At 35.9% G+C, this 24,477-nt stretch overlaps 2 protein-coding genes across 4 annotated transcripts; one reads left to right on the forward strand and one right to left on the reverse strand.

Annotated features, from left to right (window-relative positions):
* Positions 1-15,433: 15,433 nt before the first annotated feature.
* LOC140983221 (protein SPIRAL1-like 1) lies at positions 15,434-17,649 on the forward strand. Of its 2 annotated transcripts, none has more exons than XM_073450173.1 (3): positions 15,434-15,567; positions 16,382-16,644; positions 17,286-17,649. In XM_073450173.1, exons 2-3 carry the CDS (start codon positions 16,384-16,386, stop codon positions 17,364-17,366), a joined length of 342 nt encoding a protein of 113 aa, XP_073306274.1. In that variant the 5' UTR covers positions 15,434-15,567; positions 16,382-16,383; the 3' UTR covers positions 17,367-17,649. The 2 variants fall into 2 exon arrangements, with proteins under 2 accessions (XP_073306274.1, XP_073306273.1); XM_073450172.1 differs by having other exon boundaries at positions 15,450-15,567; positions 16,379-16,644.
* A 764-nt stretch (positions 17,650-18,413) lies between these two features.
* Positions 18,414-23,928, reverse strand: LOC140983208 (probable RNA-dependent RNA polymerase 1). Of its 2 annotated transcripts, XM_073450152.1 has the most exons (5): positions 23,646-23,928; positions 22,203-22,729; positions 19,878-21,748; positions 19,616-19,766; positions 18,414-19,462 (listed from the first exon to the last, which is right to left on the reverse strand). In XM_073450152.1, the coding sequence occupies exons 2-5, from the start codon at positions 22,713-22,715 to the stop codon at positions 18,647-18,649; spliced, it is 3,351 nt and encodes a 1,116-aa protein (XP_073306253.1). In that variant the 5' UTR covers positions 22,716-22,729; positions 23,646-23,928; the 3' UTR covers positions 18,414-18,646. The 2 variants fall into 2 exon arrangements, with proteins under 2 accessions (XP_073306253.1, XP_073306252.1); XM_073450151.1 differs by having other exon boundaries at positions 22,203-23,928.
* Between the last annotated feature and the right edge of the window lie 549 nt (positions 23,929-24,477).

The raw sequence follows: 24,477 nt of genomic DNA on the forward strand, positions 1-24,477 counted from the left end.
CAACAGTCAACTTGTTTTCTTTGTCTGATCATTGCCTTCGCATAGTTGAGTGAGTTTTTCCCATATTTTCTTTGCAGTAGTGCAAGTCTTGATTTTGGCAAACATGTTTTTGTCAAGAGTCTTATAGAGGATGTCTTTTTCAACGTTGTCCAAATTTTCCTTCCTTTTATCCTCAGCTGTCCATTCGGATCTGTGCTTTTCCACCATATGAGGAGCACATTCAGTTGTGGCGACAGCTGTATTTACTTTCAAGATTTTCATCGGCCCATCAGTGATAACATACCACATATCGTCATCTTGGGCTGCTAGATGTGCCTGCATACGAATTTTCCAATCATCATAATCTTCTTTAGAGAACATAGGAATTTTGTTGAAAGATGTCATGAATAAATTTTTAGATATCAAAGTTTGAGAAAACCCTGCCCTGATACCACTTGTTGGGATCGTAAAAGAGTTTAGAGGGAGGGGGGGTCAATGAACTCTTTTAAAACTATTTCGATTTTAAACTTGGTTTTCAACCGTTTTGAGGCGGTTGAAAATTTTTCTCAAACTGTTAAAAATATGAACCACTTAAAGTGCGGAAACGGTCCAAGATTTCAAATGATAAGTAAACCGTTGGCAATCTTGTCAGCAAAAATATAATGAGAGAAAACAGAGCTGAAAAATAACGACACAAGGTTTTTATGGATGTTCGGAGATCAAAACTCCTACGTCACCCCTTCTTCCTTTTCAGGAAGGATTCCACTAAAAGACTTTGGTTTTACAAAACTCTTTGCAACATCCCACTCCAATCAGGACTTATCACACTGTCTGTTTTGGAACTCTTAGTGATCACTTTACACTTCTAGATTTTAAGAACACTTAGTTCACAAGACACCACAACTTAATCAAATAACCAACAGGTTACTGATATGAATAATCAGATTTAAGTAGCATGAAAATGATCCTGAATGATCGAGTATCTTTCTGTTCAGTGCGTGCAGATCGAGCGATGAATCAGATAAGCTTTGAATGCGCTCTAAATCTTTTAAAGTATGCCAGCTGATAATTCTTTATCTTTGCTGTGAGTTGAATGGCTCGTTGCCTCGAGTGCTTTTCATCTTGCATACAACTCTCGTTAATATAGCCGATTGTTCCAACGGTCGGGAAGGACGAGCAACGTTAACCTGAACTCCTGAGCAGATGTGTCGTTGTCATCTTTAAGAGCATTAATTGTTCTTCAATCGATGCATTTAATGTTCTATTTGCTCAACATAGTTCTGAATCACATTTCTTGAGGAGTTCCTTTTATGGTAACTATTTTTCGCATCAAAACTTTGTACTCTACACTTAATCTTCCTTTTCTGGGATATTGAAATAAATGCATATCATTCTTGGGACTGGTGTAAAGACAAGTTGACTTTGAGGCGATGCAACTTTGAATATCTGGAGCCGGTCAGAGAATGTCTTTTGAGCAATAAATAGCTCTCTTTAATGATCTGGTTTTGAGGAGATCATTCAAGTCCAAACTTCTTTTTATCCAAACGATTGAATTTGTAGGCGGTTTAAAATTCACGTGGTTAGTCTTCTTGTGCTTTAGCCGGTTGAAATATATTCCAGTTTCTGAGCTGGGCGGTTGAACTGATACCTATTACATAGGCGAAGTAGAGCTGTTTACTGAAACAGTCAAGTGCTGTTTTGATTTTGTCAATCACCAAAACTTTTGGGTAATAATTTTTTACCACCTTGTGGTCGCTCCAAGCTGTAAAATTTTCAAGTCACTATAAATCTTGCAATGGAGCGAGTGAATCAAATCACTAAAGAGAATATTGCAGAATTTGATCGTTGGGTGGACTTCCAGACTATTGTTCACTTTGAAGTGATCCGGAAGAAAAAGAGGGTGAAGGAATTTGCTGCCTTGGAACAGAAAATGCTAAAATGGGCAGAACAAATGTCATCCAGAGGCTCTTCAGCGACGACACTTCATCGACCTGGGGTTGAAAGAAAGTATCATGCGATACTTGACTCAAGATAATAGAGAAAATTTTGTTGCCCACTGCCCAACTGCTAAATATGATGCAGCGGTAATCATCTAGTTAGAAATGAATGCTCTCTCCCTATCAACGAGAGTTAAATTAATGCGACAAGATCTAGATCTTCCAATCACTAAGGGCATAATAGTTGAAGCCATCCTTGACTAATGACAGAGTCAAAATGAGAACCAACCCAAAATTTTCAAGATGAAGCTCCTCAAGATCAAGATGTTGCTGAAATTGTGATGATTAATAAAGAGGTTGAAATGCCCACCTCTATGGAAGAACTCCCTCAAATTCCAACTACCGTGGAATCTAAAATTCAGATTGGTGGGCAAAAAGACCAGTCTGAACCATTGAATGAAAAAGTCTCATCTTCACCTCCCCAGAAAGCACAAGCTGAGTATCTCCCTAAGATTTCTCTATTATATGTGCATGAAATTTTGAAGTCTTTCTTCTAGTTTGACTTCGATTAAAGAAATAAGGACCTCTCTTCTCCTATGCTAGAAGATTTTACTATTGAGGAAAGGAAAAATTACCCTGACAAAGTTCTAAACTTGGAATAACTGCAAACCACTCCAGTCGATGAACAAAAAGCAGAAGATCCCAATGCTTCACCTTAAATTTTGTTTGGCAAGAAATTAGTAATTTTTTAAGAAAAGGCTGAGAGGGTACAAATTGAAGATCAGTGGTCATAGCAAGTTCAAACTGCCAATGCCATCATTTCCAATCCTGTCGGTGGTGATTTGGAACACCAATTCGGTCTGTCCTCTCCTCTTCCAGATGATTTCCTTTATGAAAGATCAGACTCTTAGACCAAGACTCCATTTAATCATCTGATGACTCAACTAATCTCACTTTCTCAAGCCATAAATGATATTGAAGTAAAAAACTATGCTCATCAAGTGATATTCAATAGCTTCAAGGCTCAAGTAATCAAGAATTTTTCTGCCGTTGAATCCCAATTCCACCTTACCAATGATGATCAGACCCAAATCAAAAGTCAAGTCATTGCCATGAACACTAAAATTTCAGCTAATATCTCTCGAAGTCAACATCATCTCGAGACTTAAATGAAAGCTCAAGTTGCTCAAGTCAGAAAATATATGGACAAGCGGTTCGACATTATGGGCATTTCTTGAATAAATGAAACATGATGATGCCAAAAAGAGGGAAATGATGGTGGACTACAAGAAAACGGAAGAGCAGAAAATGATGAGTTGTTGTAAGATCGAGCACTTGTTGTTATAACTTTTGTGATAATACAACTCAAATATTTTAAATTATACAACAGTTTAAGCGTTACGTTTTGATGTTCTACTCAACATGAGAGATTATTGCATTCCTACAATCGTCCTCTCAATCATTGCACTTATTGTAATCCATATGAATCAAACTCATGATCTTAACTTTGTTATAGAAACGAGTGTTTGTCGTTTTACTAAAAATTACAGCTTTTGATAACAATTCAACTCAAATATTTTAAATCATACAAAAATTCAAGCGTCACATTTTAAATTTCAAGCATAAATTCAATTACCGCAACTGGGACAAAGAAACCCACATATTGTATGTGTTGGGCCATGTAATATTTGTTTTAACTCTTTTTTTTATTATTATTTATGAGATTCTATTTACATGTTGTCACGCCCCGAGACCGGGGTTAGTCGACACCGACGTTATTCAACAATCACATAATTGCTAAACAACAAGCCTCGTAGTACAGTATAAACCAAAACCAGTTTATATCATAAATATACCATAAAAATGGAATCGTCTTTACAATAGTAACTCTGAAAACGATAAACATCTGCGGAAGCGTTCACAACTTGAATTAAAACTCACAATAACATATTCTTAATTAAAATTCTTCATGCGTCCACTATCAGCCCAAAAACTGGTGTCTGATTCTTCTTTCTCTATTTCTTCTTTTGATTTATCTGGGGAGGGTAGAGTAAGGGGTGAGTGATATGGTCGTCACTCAGTAAGCGGGGGCCGTTCGAGCACAACATAAAAATATTTACACAATTTTCGAAAATAACACATAAACATATCATGTTTTTCATAACATATTATCATATTCATATCATAATAGCACTGCGATTCTTCCACCTTCTATGGTTTACTGATATCAGTCCCTAATTTTTAATCCTCTAAGGGGGCGAGGCCATAATACGGTTCTATCCCACCGTGAAGGGCCATATGTTGGGATTCCCACCTATTTTCAGTAAATCCTCACAGTGCCAACACATAAACGTACCAAAATCGTACAAAAAAAAGTAGAAACAAAATGACGGTGCTCGACCGAATTTTTCGAAAACAAGAAAACATATAACCGAAATTATGGATTTAAAACAAGCCCACTTACCTTAATCCTTGAAGAAAAACACAAAAAAAATTCGAAAATAGAAGAATCATGCAACCGACACTTCGAAAACGCAACAACACATCGGCCGGAAAATCAGCAATCTTGAAAAATTCATTGCGCCTTATTGAACCGTTGGATCTGGCTCAAACTTTTACAGTATGTCCAAACTTATATCAAATAAATTATGAACGGTGGAGATCGTGTTTAAAAGTCGTTTTAACCTGTTTATGGATGAAAAACCGTATGTATGCTGTTCCCCGCGTAGAATCTGAGCAGTTTTCTCGCAAAAGCTATAAACGAAAACTAACCGTTGGATTTGGCCGAATTTTGGATATGTTATTCGAAACATATGGAAGCACATTCTGAACGGTGGAGATCGGATTCCGAGTACCCGAGAGAGAGAAACGAATTTCTGAACTTGGACATAATTTTGTTGACTCGTGCAGAATTTTCGAAGAGGAATTTCGAAAATTGGGTATGAAAAACTCGAAATTTGATGTGTAAATTCTGAATGAGAACGTCTCCTATTTATAGGGGGTGGCTGCTATCCTGATCGTGTATTATACTCGCGTTTGAATTTTAATTAAACTTTAAATCTAGGATAATTATCATTCTTTATCTGTTATCTTGGATAATATTTCGAAATCTAAATATCCATCCCTTGGATATTTCAAAATTTAGAGATCATATTATCCTCTGTTTAATCTCTATTCAGGTATATCAAATCTTAGATCTTTATCTGGTAAAAATCTTTCCAACTTTGAATTTATAACTCCAACTTTATCTGCTTATATCCAAATTTCTTATTTAATTCTTGGATTGTGATAGACTTATTTATTATCCCAAGTTCAAAATATATGCACAATATTATCTTAAATCTTGAGCTCCAAAAATATCGTGCACGATATAATTATCCACTCAACTTTAGATAAACTGTAAATCTTACATCTCAAATAAAATAATGAGATAGATACCCAAATATTTAATAATCATAGCACACTTAAATTACAAAAAATATTATCACGATCACAAAATCTTGGGTTTTACATCCCTCCCTCCTTATGGGAAGTTTCGTCCTCGAAACTTGGGTTGGCTTGGTCTGAGAAGAAGTATGGGCATTGCTCGCGCAGTTTTCATTCTAGTTCCCAAGTGACTTCTCTTTCAATATGATTAGAAAAGCGTCTAAAATTCCTAAACCATATCCCAGTGATTCTTGTCAGACATCTTAATAACTAAAATGTTGACTAACTCATACTTTGAATTATATTTATAACATCATATTTTCTTATTATTACCTCAATTACTGCATCCAATAATATCACTTCTATTGAACCAGAATTATTAGAATCGTTGATTCTACAACAACCTACTGTAACCCAATAGTCGCACATCTCATAATCATAATTTGATGAACTAGTTTCTTATGAGAGAGGAAAACCCAAATAAAAACCTTTTGAATCCAAATGTAGCCCAATAATGTAACTCTAACTGAAATCCAAAAATTAATATCAACTTTTCATTTGAACATTTAATAGAAAGACTAGTCTCATAATCAATCCAATATAAATCCAAAAAATCATTTCTTAAATTTTATATCAACCACGTAATGCATAAGCTGGATCCCAATTATTATTGTTTCCTATCCCAATGCTTGTAGTAATGTAAAATTCCCAAAAGTCAAACTATAATCCAATATGGTCAACCTAAAGTAAACCTCAAAAGTATTATCTTAAAAGATAAAGATCAACATTCCAATTGATCATTTCACATAAACTCTAATTTCAATTTTTTTTTCTTTTTCTCATACTAAATCTTAATGTCCCATCAAGACCATGAAACTGGTTTTTTTTAACGATTTCTCAAAGCACGATTGCCCTGATAGTGAGGCTAGAATCATCTTACCCATGTTTTTCAGGCTTAAAGCGTCAGCTACCTCATTCGCCTTGCTTGGACTGTAGCTTATCGTTACGTCAAAATAATTCAATCCATCAGCTCTGCCTCATGTTAAATTCTTTCCGCGTGAAAAATACTCGAGGCTCTGATGGTCAGTGAAGGTCTCACACTTGGCGTCGTAAAGGTAATGCCTCATATTCATTAATGCAAAAACTACTGCGGCTAACTCAAGGTCGCGGGTTGGTTAATTTTGCTTATACAGTTCCAATTGCCTTGATGCAAAGAAAATTCCTCTTCTTTCTTGCATGAGCACATATCTTAGACCTTTCTTTGACGGATCTTTGTAATTGAAAAAAAAACCATTGCCTTCATCAGGCAGCACTACCACCATTGTGGTTGCAAGTTTCATCTTTAAGGTTTCAAAACTTTTCTCACATTCATTGCTCCAATTGAATTTAGAGTTCTTTTGTGAGTTTTGTAAGTTGTATTGCTATTGAGGGAAGATCTTGGACAAATCCCAATAATAGCTCGCCAATCCTAAGAAGCTTTGAATTTCTGTCATTGTCATGGGTCTTGGCCAGTCTTTGATTGACTCTACTTTCTTAGGATTCATAAATACTCATGCCTCACATATTATGTGACCTAAGAAAGTGACGTTCTGTAGCCGAAACTAACCTTTATTGAATTGGAATACAATTCTCTCTCCATTGACCTATGAAAAGTGAGATGGAGATGTTCTTTGTGGTCTTCTTCACTTGGTAAGAAAATGAGGATCTCCTCAGTGAACACCACTAAAAATTTTGTCAAGTAATGGCTTGAAGCACTTTTTCGGAAGGTTGTTTTGGGAAAATCTTCAGCACTGACCTTCAATTGGTAGTAGCCTGTTCTCAGGCCGAGTTTTGAGAAGTTGTAGCTTCTTTAAGTTGATCGAAAAGATCGTCTATCATTGGAATAAGATATTTATTCTCGATTGTGATCTTATTGAGTTCTCTATAATCTATACACAATCTCATGCTTCTGTCTTCTTTATTCACAACCAGTACTGGAGTTCCTTATGGAGACATACTCGGTTGAAATTGCTTCTTGTCTAGCAATTCTTGGAGTTGTTCTTTTAGCTCCTGGAATTCAGTTGGCGTTATTCAGTATGGTGCTATTGAAATTGGTGCAGCACTGAGAACCACATTGATTTGAACTCAACCTTACGGTCCGAGAATATCCCGATAATTCTTCCAGAAAAACATTCGGGAATTCCCGCATTATTAGGGTGTCTTCCAGCTTGGGCTTAATTTCTTCCTACACTTCGTTCACCATTGCTAGGTAAATTTTTTTGTCTGGTTTTATGGCTTTCCAAGTCTGGGAAGCAGAAAGAATGTATTTTTGTCTATTGACATTGCCATGATACCTGATTTTTTTCTTGGTTCGCGGTTTGGAGTTTTAAATTCTTACTCCGGCAATCTGCTATTGCGCTGCTCTTAGATAACCAATCCATCCATCTGATTACATCAAAATCTACCAAAGTGCTTTGAATCAAGTCGGCACTGAATATATGCGAACTGATATTGATTTTATTCTATCTTGAAATTTTCATGATTACTATCTCAAAACTTAAAACCCATATAAAATCTTGGAACTTAACTCAATATCAATCTATAGCCTATTGATTTAAATCCCAAAAATTATAACTCAGTCTTCATAAAATAAAATCTTATTCAATCTTGTAAAAATGAAATTAATCCTCAATTAATTCTTGTTCTACATCTTACTTTCAACGAAACAATGATCTTAGAGAGCTCCAACACAAACTATTTTTATTGAATGTATTTCTTCTTGAATCATTCTTAGTATCGTAACAAAAGTCAAAACTTATTATGCTATATTTTCCTCAATATCCAGCAATATCTCATAACTTATTTTATTCACATGAGGTCGTATCCTACTAGTTATCCCAAAAATAATATAAATTTCTAAACCTGATGATATTGTTTCTCACACCCAAAATCATACATATTCAAATTTAACGCTTAGCATTCTTAAGAACCCAAATTAATGTTCAGACATTTAACTATTGCCCAAAAATCAACTTGTATATTGGAATATTCAAAACTTATTATAACTCTTATCTTAGATTTTCACATACTAGTTTTTTTTTCCCATAAATAATTTATTGTCCCCAAATCAAATATTTCATCTTAAGTCAGAAGCTTAAGTCAACTTATCTCAGATAAGTACAATCCCAAAAATATAGGTCAATAATAATTGTTTCCTTAATCCAATTCTATAAAAATCCGATAAGCACTACAAGAAACACGTTGAACGAGATTTTTCGAGAAATTTTCCAAAAATAGAAAGTTTAGATAAAAACATATGGATTTAAGGCATATGTCGAGAGGAGTTTAGAACAACTGACGGAATCGAATTTGGAATTTTTTACGAAAAGTTATGGGTTCTACGAAACTTTCTTAAAACGAAAATACGCGATTTCGGAAGCCTAAACGAAGGAATTTTGCGTTTTCGGACCATGCCTCTCAACTTCGTTATGGATATTACTCGTTGGGTCGTTCCGGAGGAGAACACATCGGGTCTTTGCATAATCTAACCGATTTTTGTTTTCTTTTGGTAAAATTTTCCCCAACTGGATTATGAACCTGGCGGCTCTGATACCACTTAAATGTCACGCCCCGAGACCGGGGTTAGTCGACACCGACGTTATTCAACAATCACATAATTGCTAAACAACAAGCCTCGTAGTACAGTATAAACCAAAACCAGTTTATATCATAAATATACCATAAAAATGGAATCGTCTTTACAATAGTAACTCTGAAAACGATAAACATCTGCGGAAGCGTTCACAACTTGAATTAAAACTCACAATAACATATTCTTAATTAAAATTCTTCATGCGTCCACTATCAGCCCAAAAACTGGTGTCTGATTCTTCTTTCTCTATTTCTTCTTCTGATTTATCTGGGGAGGGTAGAGTAAGGGGTGAGTGATATGGTCGTCACTCATTAAGCGGGGGCCGTTCGAGCACAACATAAAAATATTTACACAATTTTCGAAAATAACACATAAACATATCATGTTTTTCATAACATATTATCATATTCATATCATAATAGCACTGCGATTCTTCCACCTTCTATGGTTTACTGATATCAGTCCCTAATTTTTAATCCTCTAAGGGGGCGAGGCCATAATACTGTTCTATCCCACCGTGAAGGGCCATATGTTGGGATTCCCACCTATTTTCAGTAAATCCTCACAGTGCCAACACATAAACGTACCAAAATCGTACAAAAAAAAAAGTTGAAACAAAATGACGGTGCTCAACCGAATTTTTCGAAAACAAGAAAACACATAACCGAAATTATGGATTTAAAACAAGCCCACTTACCTTAACCCTTGAAGAAAAACACAAAAAAAATTCGAAAATAGAAGAATCATGCAACCGACACTTCGAAAACGCAACAACACATCGGCCGGAAAATCAGCAATCTTGAAAAATTCATTGCGCCTTATTGAACCGTTGGATCGGGCTCAAACTTTTACAGTACGTCCAAACTTATATCAAATAAATTATGAACGGTGAAGATCGGGTTTGAAAGTCGTTTTGACCTGTTTATGGATGAAAAACCGTAGGTATGCTGTTCCCCGCGTAGAATCTGAGCAGTTTTCTTGCAAAGGCTAAACGAAAACTAACCGTTGGATTTGGCTGACTTTTGGATATGTTATTCGAAACATATGGAAGCACATTCTGAACGGTGCNATTTCGAAATCTAAATATTCATCCCTTGGATATTTCAAAATTTAGAGATCATATTATCCTCTGTTTAATCTCTATCCAGGTATATCAAATCTTAGATCTTTATCTGGTAAAAATCTTTCCAACTTTGAATTTATAACTCCAACTTTATCTGCTTATATCCAAATTTCTTATTTAATTCTTGGATTGTGATAGACTTATTTATTATCCCAAGTTCAAAATATATGCACAATATTATCTTAAATCTTGAGCTCCAAAAATATTGTGCACGATATAATTATCCACTCAACTTTAAATAAACTGTAAATCTTACATCTCAAATAAAATAACGAGATAGATACCCAAATATTGAATAATCCTAGCACACTTAAATTACAAAAAATATTATCACGATCACAAAATCTTGGGTTTTACACATGTGCTTAGGATATTGTAACTTGAAATTTAGTTTTAAATAAAATTCCAGTTAAATCATTTAAAAAGAAATCAAAATTCAATTCTAAAAATTAATATGTGTCCGATAAATAATATAAAAATAAGCTAAATTTTTTCGTTTCTAAAAATATATTTTTCCAATAAAAATCGTGGATATTTTAGGAAATAAATATTTAGAGAATGTATTTCTAAATTTTATTATTAAAATGTAATTTATTATTCATACATATAATGATTTATATGATTCTAAAAAAAAAAATATTTATATGTAAACAGTTTGATAATTTTATAATAAACAAATAATGTTTTGAAATGACGTCATTTGTTTTAACCACTCCGTTCAGTCAGTATCTGTTGGAGTTAATATCTTAGGACTAACTATTTCAAAGTACTGTTAGAATAAATACCAATAATTCAGGATTGTTTGTTTCTTGACTTTTTCAATAGCCATGGCCCTCAAATAAATTTGTGGACTGTTTTTTCTCTCCTTTCAGTTAGAGTTGTATGACTATATAAGCCTTGTTATCAATAAAATCCATGAGGAATTTGCTTACATTTCCGTAACATTTCTATTAAGCCTTACAAATTGGTATCAGAGCCTCGTTGAGAGGCCTGACCGTGAGATTTCCGAGTGTGGTTAGGAACTGCAGTATCCTAATCTAAGAGAGCAAAACACTTGAGAGTAAGAGTGAAACACTTAGGGAGTGATTGAGAAATGGCAGCAGAAGGAAACATTGGTTTTGCTCAACCTAGCATTCCTAAGTTCGATGGAGATTATGACCACTGGAGTATGCTGATGGAAAACTTTTTGCGATCTAAGGAATACTGGAATCTCATCGAAATTGGTTACTCTGAACCTGGAGAAACAGAAGTTTTGACAGCCGCACAGAAAAAGACATTGGATGATCTTAAGCTCAAGGATTTAAAGGTGAAAAACTATCTCTTTCAGTCAATTGACAAGTTAATTTTGAAAACCATCCTTCAAAAGGACACGTCCAAACAAATTTGGGAGTCAATGAAGAGAAAGTTTCAAGGAAATGCAAGGGTTCAACGTGCACAACTCCAGGCACTTCGTCGAGATTTTGAAATTCTAGAAATGCAGGTTGGAGAATCGGTTTCCGACTACTTCTCAAGAGTGATGCTGGTTGCTAATAACATGAGAAACTATGGAGAAGACATGCCAGATGTCAAAGTGGTGGAGAAAATTCTACGGTCCTTAACAGAACAGTTCAACTACATTGTATGTTCTATTGAGGAGTCAAAGGACATGGATTCTCTCACTGTTGATGAGCTGCAGAGCTCCTTGATTGTGCATGAACAGAAGTTTCGAAGGAGAAATGGAGAAGATCATGTTTTGAAAGTAAGTACGGGGGAGAAGTTTCCTACACGTGGAAGAGGTAGAAGCACATTTAGAGGACGAGGTAGAGGAAGAGGAAGACAAAGTTTCGATCGAGCCACGATTGAATGCTATAAATGTCACAAACTCGGTCATTATCAATATGAATGTCCTGCCTTGGACAAGGAGGCAAATTATGCTGAGTTAGATGAACAAGAAGAGCTCTTGTTGATGTCATATGTAGAGATGAACAACGCAAAAAAGGAAGAGGTCTGGTTCTTGGACTCGGGATGCTCAAATCACATGTGTGGAGATAAATCAGTATTTCATGAGATGGATGACACCTTTAGACATGTGGTAAAACTTGGAAATGACACTAAAATGAATGTACTCGGAAAGGGAAGTGTGAAGTTGATGGTGTGTGGAGTAACTCATGTAGTCACTGAAGTTTATTATATACCTGAACTCAAGAATAATCTTTTGAGTATAGGTCAACTACAGGGGAGAGGCTTGACCATACTATTTCAATCAGGAATGTGTCGAATATATCATCCTCAAAAGGGTCTGATTATTCAGACAAACATGACAGCAAATAGAATGTTCGTTTTGTTGTCTCAAAAGGAATCATGCTTCAACACCACAACACAAGACACAACTCACCTATGGCATTGTAGATATGCTCATCTCAGCCACAAGGGACTAACTCTGTTGCAATCAAAAGGTATGGTTACTGGACTACCCCAATTACCAGTTTCCTCTGTTGTGTGTTCCGATTGCATGAAGGGCAAACAACATCGTGATCCAATTCCAAAGAAAAGCAAGTGGAGAGCAACTCAGAAATTACAATTGATTCATGCAGACATCTGTGGCCCTATTACTCCTGCTTCCAACAGTAAAAGGAGGTACATATTATGCTTCATAGATGATTTCTCTAGAAAAGCATGGATATATTTTTTATTAGAAAAATCAGAAGCATTTTATCTCTTCAAGTGTTTCAAAGTGTTTGTGGAAAAGGAAACTGGTTTGCCTATTAAGTGTTTGCGTACAGATAGGGGAGGAGAATTTAACTCTATGGATTTTAACGAATTTTGCAAGCAGAATGGGATAAGAAGGCAGTTAACTATGGCTTACACTCCGCAGCAAAATGGAGTAGCCGAACGCAAGAATCGAACGATAATGAACCTTGTGAGATCAATGTTATCAGAAAAAAAGATGCCTAAGACTTTCTGGCCTGAAGCAGTGAGATGGGCAGTGTATGTTTTGAACCGATCACCTACACTAGCTGTTAAGGAAATGACTCCAGAAGAGGCTTGGAGTGGAGAAAAACCATCAGTGGAGCACTTCAAAGTATTTGGATGTATTGGACATGTCCATATTCCAGATGCTAAGAGGACGAAACTCGAAGATAAGAGTATGAAATGTGTACTTCTTGGTATTAGTGATGAGTCAAAAGGGTACAGATTGTATGATCCTATTACAAAAAAAATCATTTTGAGTCGAGATGTGTTTTTTGAAGAAGAAAGTCAATGGAATTGGGATGCAGGCTACGAAAAGGACCTGTCAATAGATTTAGAATGGAAAGATAGTGAAAGTACTACCCATGATGAAGAAGAATGTGAAGAAAATACAGAAGAGGAAGAAGCTGAATTTGATGAAACCGAAGATGCACATGTTTCCTCAAGTACCAGTGATGAAGTAGGCATGAATGCTAGGGAGAACAGAATTAGACATCCTCCCATGTGGATGAGAGACTATGTTTCAGGTGAAGGTCTATTAGAAGAAATGAATATGGCACTTATTGTATCTTCAGATCCAGTGAATTTCGAGGAAGCTGTGGAAAGTCTGAAATGGAGATTGGCCATGGATGAAGAAATTAATTCTATTGAAAAAAATCAAACATGGAAGTTAGTAGATTTACCAGCTGGGGCAAAAAGAATAGGAGTGAAATGGGTCTACAAAACTAAACTGAATGAACTCGGAGAAGTTGACAAATACAAAGCAAGGTTGGTGGTTAAAGGTTATTCCCAACAACATGGAGTAGATTATACAGAGGTGTACGCACCTGTAGCAAGAATGGACACTGTGAGGATGATCATAGCACTTGCTGCAAACAAAGGCTGGAAGCTTTACCAACTAGATGTCAAATCTGCATTTTTATATGGAGAGCTAAGCGAGGAAGTTTATGTGGAGCAACCGAAGGGGTACGAAAAGAAGGGAAATGAGCAGAAAGTGTACAAGCTGTATAAGGCGCTTTACGGACTAAAACAAGCTCCAAGAGCTTGGTTTAGTCGGATTGAATCTTATTTCATTAAGGAGGGCTTTCAAGCAAGTCACAGTGAACACACTTTATTTATCAAACGAAGCAATGAAGGTAAGATTCTCATTGTGAGTATTTATGTTGATGATCTTTTGTTCACTGGTAATGATGCAGATATGATAATTGAATTCAAATGTTCAATGAAGAAAGAGTTTGATATGACTGACTTAGGAAAAATGAGATTTTTCCTTGGAATAGAAGTTCTACAGAAGACAGAAGGCATTTTTATTTGTCAAAGGAAATATGCAGCAGAAGTGTTGGATCGTTTTGGGATGAAGGAAAGCAATGCAGTCTGTAATCCCATGGTTCCGGGGTATAAATTATGCAGAGATGAGAAAGGAGTCAAAGTGGATGAGACTTATTTCAAACAGATTGTGGGAAGCCTCATGTATCTCACAGCCACACGACCTGATCTCATGTTTGTTGTAAGTCTGATTAGTCGATTTATGGCCAATCCAACTGAGTTGCACTTCCAAGCAGCAAAAAGGACCTTAAGGTATTTGAAAGGAACCATGAATTATGGAATCTTCTACAAGAAGGGAGGAGCAGAAAACTTGTTGGCTTTCACAGATAGTGATTATGCAGGAGATATGGAAGATCGTAAAAGTACTTCTGGCTACGTGTTTATGATGAGTGAGGGTGCAGTAGCTTGGTCATCTAGAAAGCAGCCCATTGTCACTTTATCAACTACTGAGGCGGAGTTTGTGGCAGCAGCAGCTTGTGCATGCCAAGCTGTTTGGATGAGGAATGTTTTGAAAGAACTTGGTTATCTACAAGAAGAAAGCACCATGGTGATGTGTGACAACAATTCTGCCATCAAGTTATCCAAAAATCCAGTCTTACATGGTCGGTCCAAACACATAGATGTGCGATTTCACTTTCTCAGAGATCTTACAAAGGAAGGAGTTGTTGATCTGGTTTATTGTGGAACTCAAAATCAAGTTGCTGATCTGATGACAAAGCCGCTAAAATTGGGAGATTTCCAAAAGTTCCGTGAAGAACTTGGAGTGTGCACTGTTCCTGAGATGAACTAATTGCATTATCAATAACAATAAGTTCAAGGGAGGAATTGTTGGAGTTAATATCTTAGGACTAACTATTTCAAAGTACTGTTAGAATAAATACCAATAATTCAGGATTGTTTGTTTCTTGACTTTTTCAATAGCCATGGCCCTCAAATAAATTTGTGGACTGTTTTTTCTCTCCTTTCAGTTAGAGTTGTATGACTATATAAGCCTTGTTATCAATAAAATCCATGAGGAATTTGCTTACATTTCCGTAACATTTCTATTAAGCCTTACAGTATCAACTTTACGAACTACCTGGAAGAATAAAAACCCGATTGGAAGAATCAAATTCATGCTCCATTAATACTTCCACAGCTCAGAAAATGTAACTCGGATTCTGTACACAGCAGACCTTATCTCAATCAAGCCAAAGGTAAAAACTTGACTTCCAGATACACTTCTGCAAGCATGTCGAATGTTATATGTGTTGATTTAATTTGAAATTTTTTGCTTAATTATGTTTAGTTACTGATTTGATTCTTGAGCGACGGTTATTTGGGAGTTTAAATTGCATTTTTGATTAGTTTGTGGTGTTTATTGATGGAATGTTGAGAAATTGAGCTGATTTGTTGTCTTTGCCAGTTTTTGACTGTGATTTGGTGGTTAGTTCAACGTGTACAATGAATATTTGATGTTGAAATGAGCAATTTTTTGGACATTTTACTATAATTTGGCTTGAAAGAGATTGCATTTTTTAATAATGTGTCGTTTGTGTGAGAATCTTTGCTTGGTCTTTGATTTAATTGATGCAAAAGGCAACAAATTCTCATTATTGTGCTTGATAATGAGCCATTTGCATAAGAATTTTTTTTACAACCTTTGAATGTATTCGGTTTTTTTTTGGGTTTTTTTTGACTGATGAAAACATATATATATGCCTGCTTTTTATCGACTTCAGGCATATCTCATGTTGATACTGTTACTTTTTGTGAATGTAATGAGCATAAAATGACATTTTAGAATTGAATGGAAGTTCAGTGTTGATTTTTTTCGGAGGTGTATAATGCATAGTCACTTCTCGTACAAAATTTATAAAATTAATCACATCTGAGACATTTATTACCAGTGATTAAAATTGATCGTTTTCTCATTGTTGGCAAAACTATGCTAGCATTTTATGTAAATTGATTTCTAAAAGTTAATGGCTTGATTCTGATATCCTTCTTTATTTTGATGACATTAAGTAGATATGGGTCGCGGAGTAAGCAGTGGCGGAGGACAGAGCTCATTGGGCTACTTGTTCGGGGGTGGAGAGGCACCAAAACCAACAAAGGAGAATGCCCCAACTGCACCAAGTGAAAGTAATGTTGCGAGCAAAGAGTCTACACCGAAGCTGAATGCTCCTCCCCAGCTTGTAGAAATTAACAAGCAGATTCCTGCAGGCATTCATAGTAGCACGACTAACAATTACTTAAGAGGGGATGGGAAAAACACCTGCAATTTCATTACGGTATGCTTTCGTTGCTGTTCTATTCCTTTTCTTCCTTCTTTGATTCTATCCAACAGCATGTAGGTTTACTTTGGATGCTCAAATATAATGTTACTGATGTGATAAACTCTCATGAGAAAAAAATTAACCCTTGTTGCCGATAGATCAAGCTGATCCAGCCTTGACCTATGAACCTGGAGGTAAGGATCTTTGAGTTGGTTCGAGGGGGACATCTAAGAAGCTGAATGCTCCTAGTCCTAGACTTGTTTTGCTGTTCGAAAATGAGCTCAAGCATACGTTTGGCAAAATATCAAATACAACTCTAATCCTAGACGGACCATGGTTCATTTTATCAATTTTACTTGTAACAGGCACTTAAATAATAATTAAAAAGAAGTTGAAATACTCACACGCCAGTTAGCTACATGCTCTGATGCTCATAGAAAAAAGAATTTTTACCATTTTAAGGACAATTTGAATGCCTATCTGTTTGTTCTTACATGAACATAGTTTCTTAGATCATGAGCACGATGTGGGAGAGCGACTACACGCTTGTGTTTGTTTCTTTTTTTCTTTATCACTTCCATCAAACTCTCCGCCTGTTTGTTCCTCGGCATTTATCATATTCTTGAATTTTGATAAGAATAACTCATCTCTTACAGGATCGACCATCAACAAAGGTCCATGCTACTCCTGGAGGAGATTCTTCTTTGGGTTATCTATTTGGTAGTGGCAAGAATTGAAGCCCCTGCAACATCTAGTGTTCTTTGAATTTTGTGAATTTGTGGTGACAGTTGGATTGTATTTCTCCTTTATGAATGTCGGTAAGATAATGGTGTATTATTGCATATATAAGCTGCTATATAAGTTTTCCATGTATATACCAAGGAAATTAGTTGAGTGTGGAGATGCATCAGCATCAGTGAAGTGAACCCATATGTAAAGTAAATGACCAAATCACATTTGTTGCATCTTATTATTCTTCTCTGGATTCTGTATAGTGGAACAAGTATTATCATTTATGAAGATTACTTGTAAATCACCCCTTGTTACATAATATTAATCAGTTTTATTTCTTATGATCAAGTCTAATGTTTTGGGTTTCTTTACTCTTTCTGGTGTTGCTCTCTTGTTTCCCTCCTAGCAATTTTAATGGCTCTATTGTGAAGCTTGAGTTCGTCAGAAATGGTGTGGAGAGGCAACACAAAACATATTTTCTTACAAAATTAAATAAATATTTTTTTTATTTTTATATTTATTCTTCATTTGAAATTTTCATTTTGACGCTTTGTGAAAATTCGATCAGTAATAGGACGAGTCCATATTTATTTGGTGTAAAAAATTATATATAAAATTACAAATTGAAATACGAGATTTTTATCATAATAAAAAATATTTAAAAAACAAGATTGAAAAATTCATAACATATTTCATTATGTATATCTAAGATGTCGATTTGAGTTTCTTTCATCAGCATTGTGATACATATATATTTTTATTTTGGAAGCTTTGATGAATCAATTGAAGGTCTGTGTTGATGAATAATTTCTCTGAAATAAAGGAATATTTTGTTACATGAATTGAATTGCTTTGTTGTTTGTTNAATGGTCAATTTCTTCATGGTACATACACTCGCAAGTTTAGTGTTTACGAAGGAAATTTGCGGACATGCCCGGTTTCATTAGCATCAGTGAAGTTAACCAACCTTGTATGCATACAAAAGACCAAACTTGCATTTGTTGTCTTATCATGCTTCTCCAGATTCCATGTAATTGAACAATATATAATTATTTTGGGTATTCTCCATAACCATTTCTTCGATAGCAAATGGGATGGAAGGCAAGACACTCAAATGTACCGGCATTCGCAGTAACACAAGTAGATAGAAAAACAAACACACCACCATGAAAGATTGTCTTAAGTTATGAGATGCACATAAAAACCCGAACGACTCATCACAAATAATCAAACAAGCTTAAAATATATCCTCAAATCAAACAAACTTGGCTGGAAACCTCATTTCTCACTTAATGCGTAGTCGCCGAGTAAGATCCCTGAGTGAAGCCATACTCTGAGCCCTCCTCGAGTTCTTCTTCTTGATCTGAACCAGCTTATCATACACACACCACGGAAAACTAAGATAATGGTCCCGTTTCAGTCCCTCATTGTAACAACCCCAATAATCGGGATGATATGTTACATGATACCAAGCCGATGCCTTAGCATAGGCATCATCATCAGTTTCATTTCCAACCTTAAACCACGATCTTGCTTCATTCCTCAGAGACCTTACAGCTGCTCCAATGGCTTCTGCATCTTTTCTTCTATCAAATGTCTTAGCCGTCTTCATTATACCACCACTAAGTATTTCAGCCTCGGTTTTAATGCCATAATACTCCATCAAGTTACCCAACTTGAAATCATACTCAGTTTTGTATTGAAACGCATCATCTATGTAATCTTCGAACCCATCAACTTCCATTTGAGGGTCGTAAGACGACTCTGCCACTTGCTTTGTGAAGGATTTGACAGAGGCCGAGTGGGGGGCTTTATCTTTCACTGCCCTGTGAAGCTTTCCTATCACACGTTCTGATTCGTAAGTGGTCTTATCTGGCTTTTCCATGAAATCAGGGTATTCTCTTACGCGTAGTTCAGGTGGTATCTCAGCAGGAACCCCAGTTTTAGGAAAATCGACAGCGATTGAAAACAACTTTGCTAGCTGTAGACAGGAGTTACTCATGGCCATTACAGGTTCTTTATCAGCAAAGACAGTGTGCGCATTTGCAATAATTCCCAAGCTATCATTTACAATATAATTGGTGAAGTACTCCTGAACTTCCTGTAGCAAGAAGAAAATAACATGCATCAAGTAACATTTAAAGTAAAAAAAAAAATTCGTTATAATGATTTAAATTGTACTCCAATCCCAAGTGGTAGTGATTCTCTTCATATAAATTCATTTCAAAATTGAAAAGTATTAAATTACCAATACCTCAATGGTTACATCGTGATCCAACTGTGTGCTTGGAGCAGGGTCGTAGTCCATAGGTGAGATTTGCTTTGTCGGAATCAAGTCAGGATCCCAACAAACAAAGTATATGTCTCCATCCAAATCACTCCCAGAGCATTCATTTGGATGAGGTCTGTTATTACAACAAATTAACATTATCACACTTTGAATGAGACAAGTAAGAAGACTCAATCTTTACCATGATGCAACAAACCATCTTATAAAAGTTAAGCAGTCGGTTTACCTTGTTCCTTTTCGAGGGAAAACGACACAGTCCACCATGTGACGCAACCGTGGCACGTCAATTGCCTTTAAAACACGTACATCACCCGGGTGCAAACACGGGTTTTTAGCCACCACAACCTTTCCACTGATGATGTAGTCATACGCATCTGACATATCTTCATCGAACAAAGAAGATTCCCCATTGAACGGTCTACGTCGAGCACCAGAATATTGAACAAACACCTGACCATATTCCAAAGTTCCAGTTTCATCTAGACATCCCATCATTTGTCTAGCTTGTGGGACAAAGATTCTTGCTTTCATTCGCAAATCCAGTAACTTTGAATAGCGAAAAGTTTGTAGCATCATTGAAAGAAAAGGTTCTACGTCGGGCTCATAACCACACTTCAACATTTCCTTGAGAATGTTAGTATTCTCTCCAGGGGACATCAAGTCCAAAGCCTCCCGCGCTATCAATGGATCAACTAAAATATCATCCAGCTGAGCTACTGCTTCTCTCTGCTTCTTCTCAAAGACATGATCCTTGATTCCGAGAGTGGACAAAAGTGTGATTATTTGACGATTCAGAAAACATGGCTGGTATTTGCTCCATGCCAAGACATCAAGTTTTGTATTATCGGATTGGTATTTCAACATGCTTGGCCTCAGTGAAAGCTTCACACACGATGATGGATCGATACCCACAACTCCTTTGTAGCCACCATACCTGATCTGGAAGGCGGATGGAATCGAGCCTTTAACTCCACATTTCAAAGCAACCCTCCGAGCAAAATCAGATGATATCTTCCCGATTCCATCAGAAAAGACGTATTTTTTTCCGTTGTTGAAAGCCTCTATGTCTGGAATTTTCTCTATCTCATGCCTACCGACACTTAAAGTCTCGGTGGATGAACCAAAGGACTGCCCAAGTCTAGCAGCATACTTTGCGACATTTCTTATAGAACGGAAGTCACCCATCCAACGTCTAATATCCTCAGCAGTACGAGTAGATGTTGATGCGAACATCCAGACAGAATTATCCCGTAACTGACTTGAAGAAAATGCAAGGAAATCAAATTTCTTGTTGCCAATTCTTATGCCTTCCTTAAGTGTTGAAAGTATCCTCTCGTAAATCTTTGTTCTTCGGTTCTCACCCCCAGTTGCTACCCTAGGAGATAAATCAGTTGAATACATTTTATCCCACTCCTCATCCACAAAGGAAACACGGATAAAATTGTCAATGTCATCTCGATAGTGGCGTAACACTCGGTTCGACACATTCACTTCAGGACCAGAGAAATACACTTTGGTTGGAGTAACTTGAACCCGGTGCACATATACTAACCCATCATCCAAACGTATAGAAGGTGCTTTTGGAATCTCTTGAGATGAAGCGTACTTCTTATACTGCTCACAAAGCCAGGTCACAGGATCATAGCAACACTCCTTTAAATAGTAAAGCTTGTCCAGCGCATGCTCTATGTATGTAATATTGTATCTTTGTGGATTGATCAACCGATAAAAGGAGGTATCAATTTTTGGGCCGGGGAGACATCCAGTCTGCACCAAACTGCAAATCTTGAATAATATTTTGTAAGGCAGTTCATATCCAGAGGGAGGACTCAAGATGGGAACTAGAGCCAAATTCTGAGAAAAGGGGATATCTCTCTGCAAATAAAATGGACTTTCACTGACTTTATAGTAAACAAAATTGTCACGGAAATTTGGAAGCCTCATGCCATAAGGGAGCTGGAGGCATAAGCCAGAAGATTGTCCGATGCATGATGAAGTAAAGTCTGTTGTTCTGACCCACTGATCATCTGAAGTTTCCTTGAAAAAACTATAGATGGAATCATCGACTTTCTTGTAGATTCGTGGAGCACCAAACAACTGAAGTATAGCATAAAAAAAGATCATTTCCATTAGAAACACGTTGATGCTTGAAAGCATGATAGAGTAACAGTACAATAATATGATGCAATTTCACGAACAGTCAATTGCCGAAAAACTTCATCATTGCTGTTCACACTCACAACTAATTATAATACTTCAACGCGATAGTTGTTAAATAACTTGTCCGATGCTAATTAGTTAGTGCACAATAGAGACAATCCTACATGATACATGCCGTTTCCATTAGTTACCACGACTCGGCGAGAATCAAGTGGGCAATAGTACAATTAACAGTGCAACCTTTTCTTGCACATTATTAAGTTGCAGATTAATGTTATAAGGCTTTTCTGTTGGAAAAGTAGATTAACTTATCATAAAATCAAAGGTAAATAAATCGAATATTTCTTGGGATTAGGCCTGATTACAAGCTGGTGAAGTCATAGAAGTAAACCTGTATGAGAAGAAGCTTCGCAGCTTGATCAGGTGGACAATACAGCACAATTTGCCATATGTTTTCATATGAGAGCTGAAGCTTGTATTCGTTCGAGTTAAAGCTCAGTTGGAAGTACATTTTCTTCATCCCAGTTCCAAATTTCACAGAAACTTTTGTCCCTTTCCATAGCACTGAAAATCTATCTCTCGATATCTGGCATCCGAAATTGAGAGTTACCTCTTCCATTTCATGCAGATAAACTTTTAACCTTGGAATCATGTCAATATCCATTTTCCTAGCCTTCAAATAAGAACTACCATAATACAAGCGGTTACTAGCTAAAGCAACAATCCTGTCAGCACATGTGTCATTTACAAATTGGACTCTAGCATATGGCCTAGGCCCTTGTTTGGATGGTTTCACTTCCACAGCATCTACGGTTCCTCTTCCAGTATACCCCTCAAAAAATTCTTTGATTACCTCCGCAGCAATTAGATGAGGGAAACCAAATACATAAATCGTCTTTCCCATCTGGCTAATTTCAGCTGTAATGCAACATAGACATATAGGCATATGTCACATAATCACACACATGCAAACACTCACATTTACAATCCTTCTCTTGTTTCGGTCATCTAGATTCTAACACTTAGAAGATACAAAAAAAGGTAGTAGTTATTTTCAGATGTTGGGATGTTAAAGGATAAAACTCAATGGAATCTTAAACATCACTTACAGGTCATGTCAACCTACAAGAAACAAACCTCGTCATATGATTATGCAGAATATTGAACTAAATGATGCAATCAAGTGAGATTGCCACAACTCATACAAAAATGACATGCGATAGAAGCCATCATTTTTTAGAACTTCATCACTTAAGCAGTGAAGGCTGATTAATTTTTCCTTTACCAATTTTGAGTCGTTATGAAGCTAGGAATAAAGAGACCAAAAGGCCTCTTTCCTCCATTTTTGGCTTACCATTACATGGGAACATGTCCTGCCACGGGCCACCAAACTCAAGATTCTTGTTGTATCACATTCATAGGAAGCAAAAAATCATTAATTCTAAACATAAAGAACTTTCAATCTTTTTAAGAGTTATGAAAATATCAGACATATCCTACCCGTCCATCAACCATTAATTTCCAAATCAACCATCAGTATCGTATATAAAACATGTGCTAAATTGTTGGGACATAAATGCTCAGATAACACATTTACTGAATAAATTAATGCTCTCGATCAACCCATTCCGCGAGTGTGAGAGTGACACTTATTATCGCCAAGAAAACGAACTTCCTCCACATGGTAAGTGCCAACAAATCAGACTGAATCTTCTTCCAAGAGATCATGAAAGAAAGATCCCATGGTGAAGCGACCACAACACTTCAAAAAAAAGTAAATCAAACTTTCTCACATCCAGTGTGTGTGTGTGACTCACAGAGAGACTTTATGTACCAAGTAAACGGAAAGACTCCAAACAGCAAACGGTGACGCGATTTCAGTACCAACACACTGAATCCTTCAGAAAACACGATCACTACAGGTAACGCAAAAGCACACTTTGAAACAAACCCGTATCAAGGATATATCTAAATTTTCTATTCCACGATGCTTGTTCGTGTGATTTTCATAGAGAGTGGGGGGTGGAGCCGTGGAGGAAGACTCCGAATTTTTATGGTCAATTACTTTCTTATCAGTTTTTCGTACTGTAGACGTCCTTTTGCTGACACTCTCATTGAGTGGAAAGAGGCATTGATCCGTAACCGTATTCAGTATAGGGTATTGACGATTTTTATTGATTTTTTAAAATGAATTATTTTAAAATTTTTGATAAATTTTTTAAAATTTTTATATCATTTTAGGATTTTTTTTAAAAAAAATTTCGATATTTTTATAGATTTTTTGTGTAAAATTCTAAGATTTTGTAGCTAATTATGATATATTATTTTTTTATTAATTTTTTGAACTAATAATTAATTAACATAAATAACATATTTAAGTTTAAAATAATTTTTAAAAATTTATATTAATAAATAAATTTAATTATTTAAAAGTTAAATCATATTATCTTTACATATATATACATGTGTGTGTGTGAGTTTGTATGTATATTTGTAAATTCTTAAAAATACATCACTATGTTAATAAAATTAAGAAAAAATTTGTAAAATAAGTTTAGTCATAATATTTTTTTAATAAATAAAATTAATATTTTTATTAATTTTTTGGCTAAAATTTGATTTTTTAAATTATTTTTAACATTTTTCAATTGATCTATAAACTATCA

Source organism: Primulina huaijiensis, chromosome 8 (assembly GCF_012295235.1).
Source record: "Primulina huaijiensis isolate GDHJ02 chromosome 8, ASM1229523v2, whole genome shotgun sequence".
NCBI lineage: Eukaryota > Viridiplantae > Streptophyta > Magnoliopsida > Lamiales > Gesneriaceae > Primulina > Primulina huaijiensis.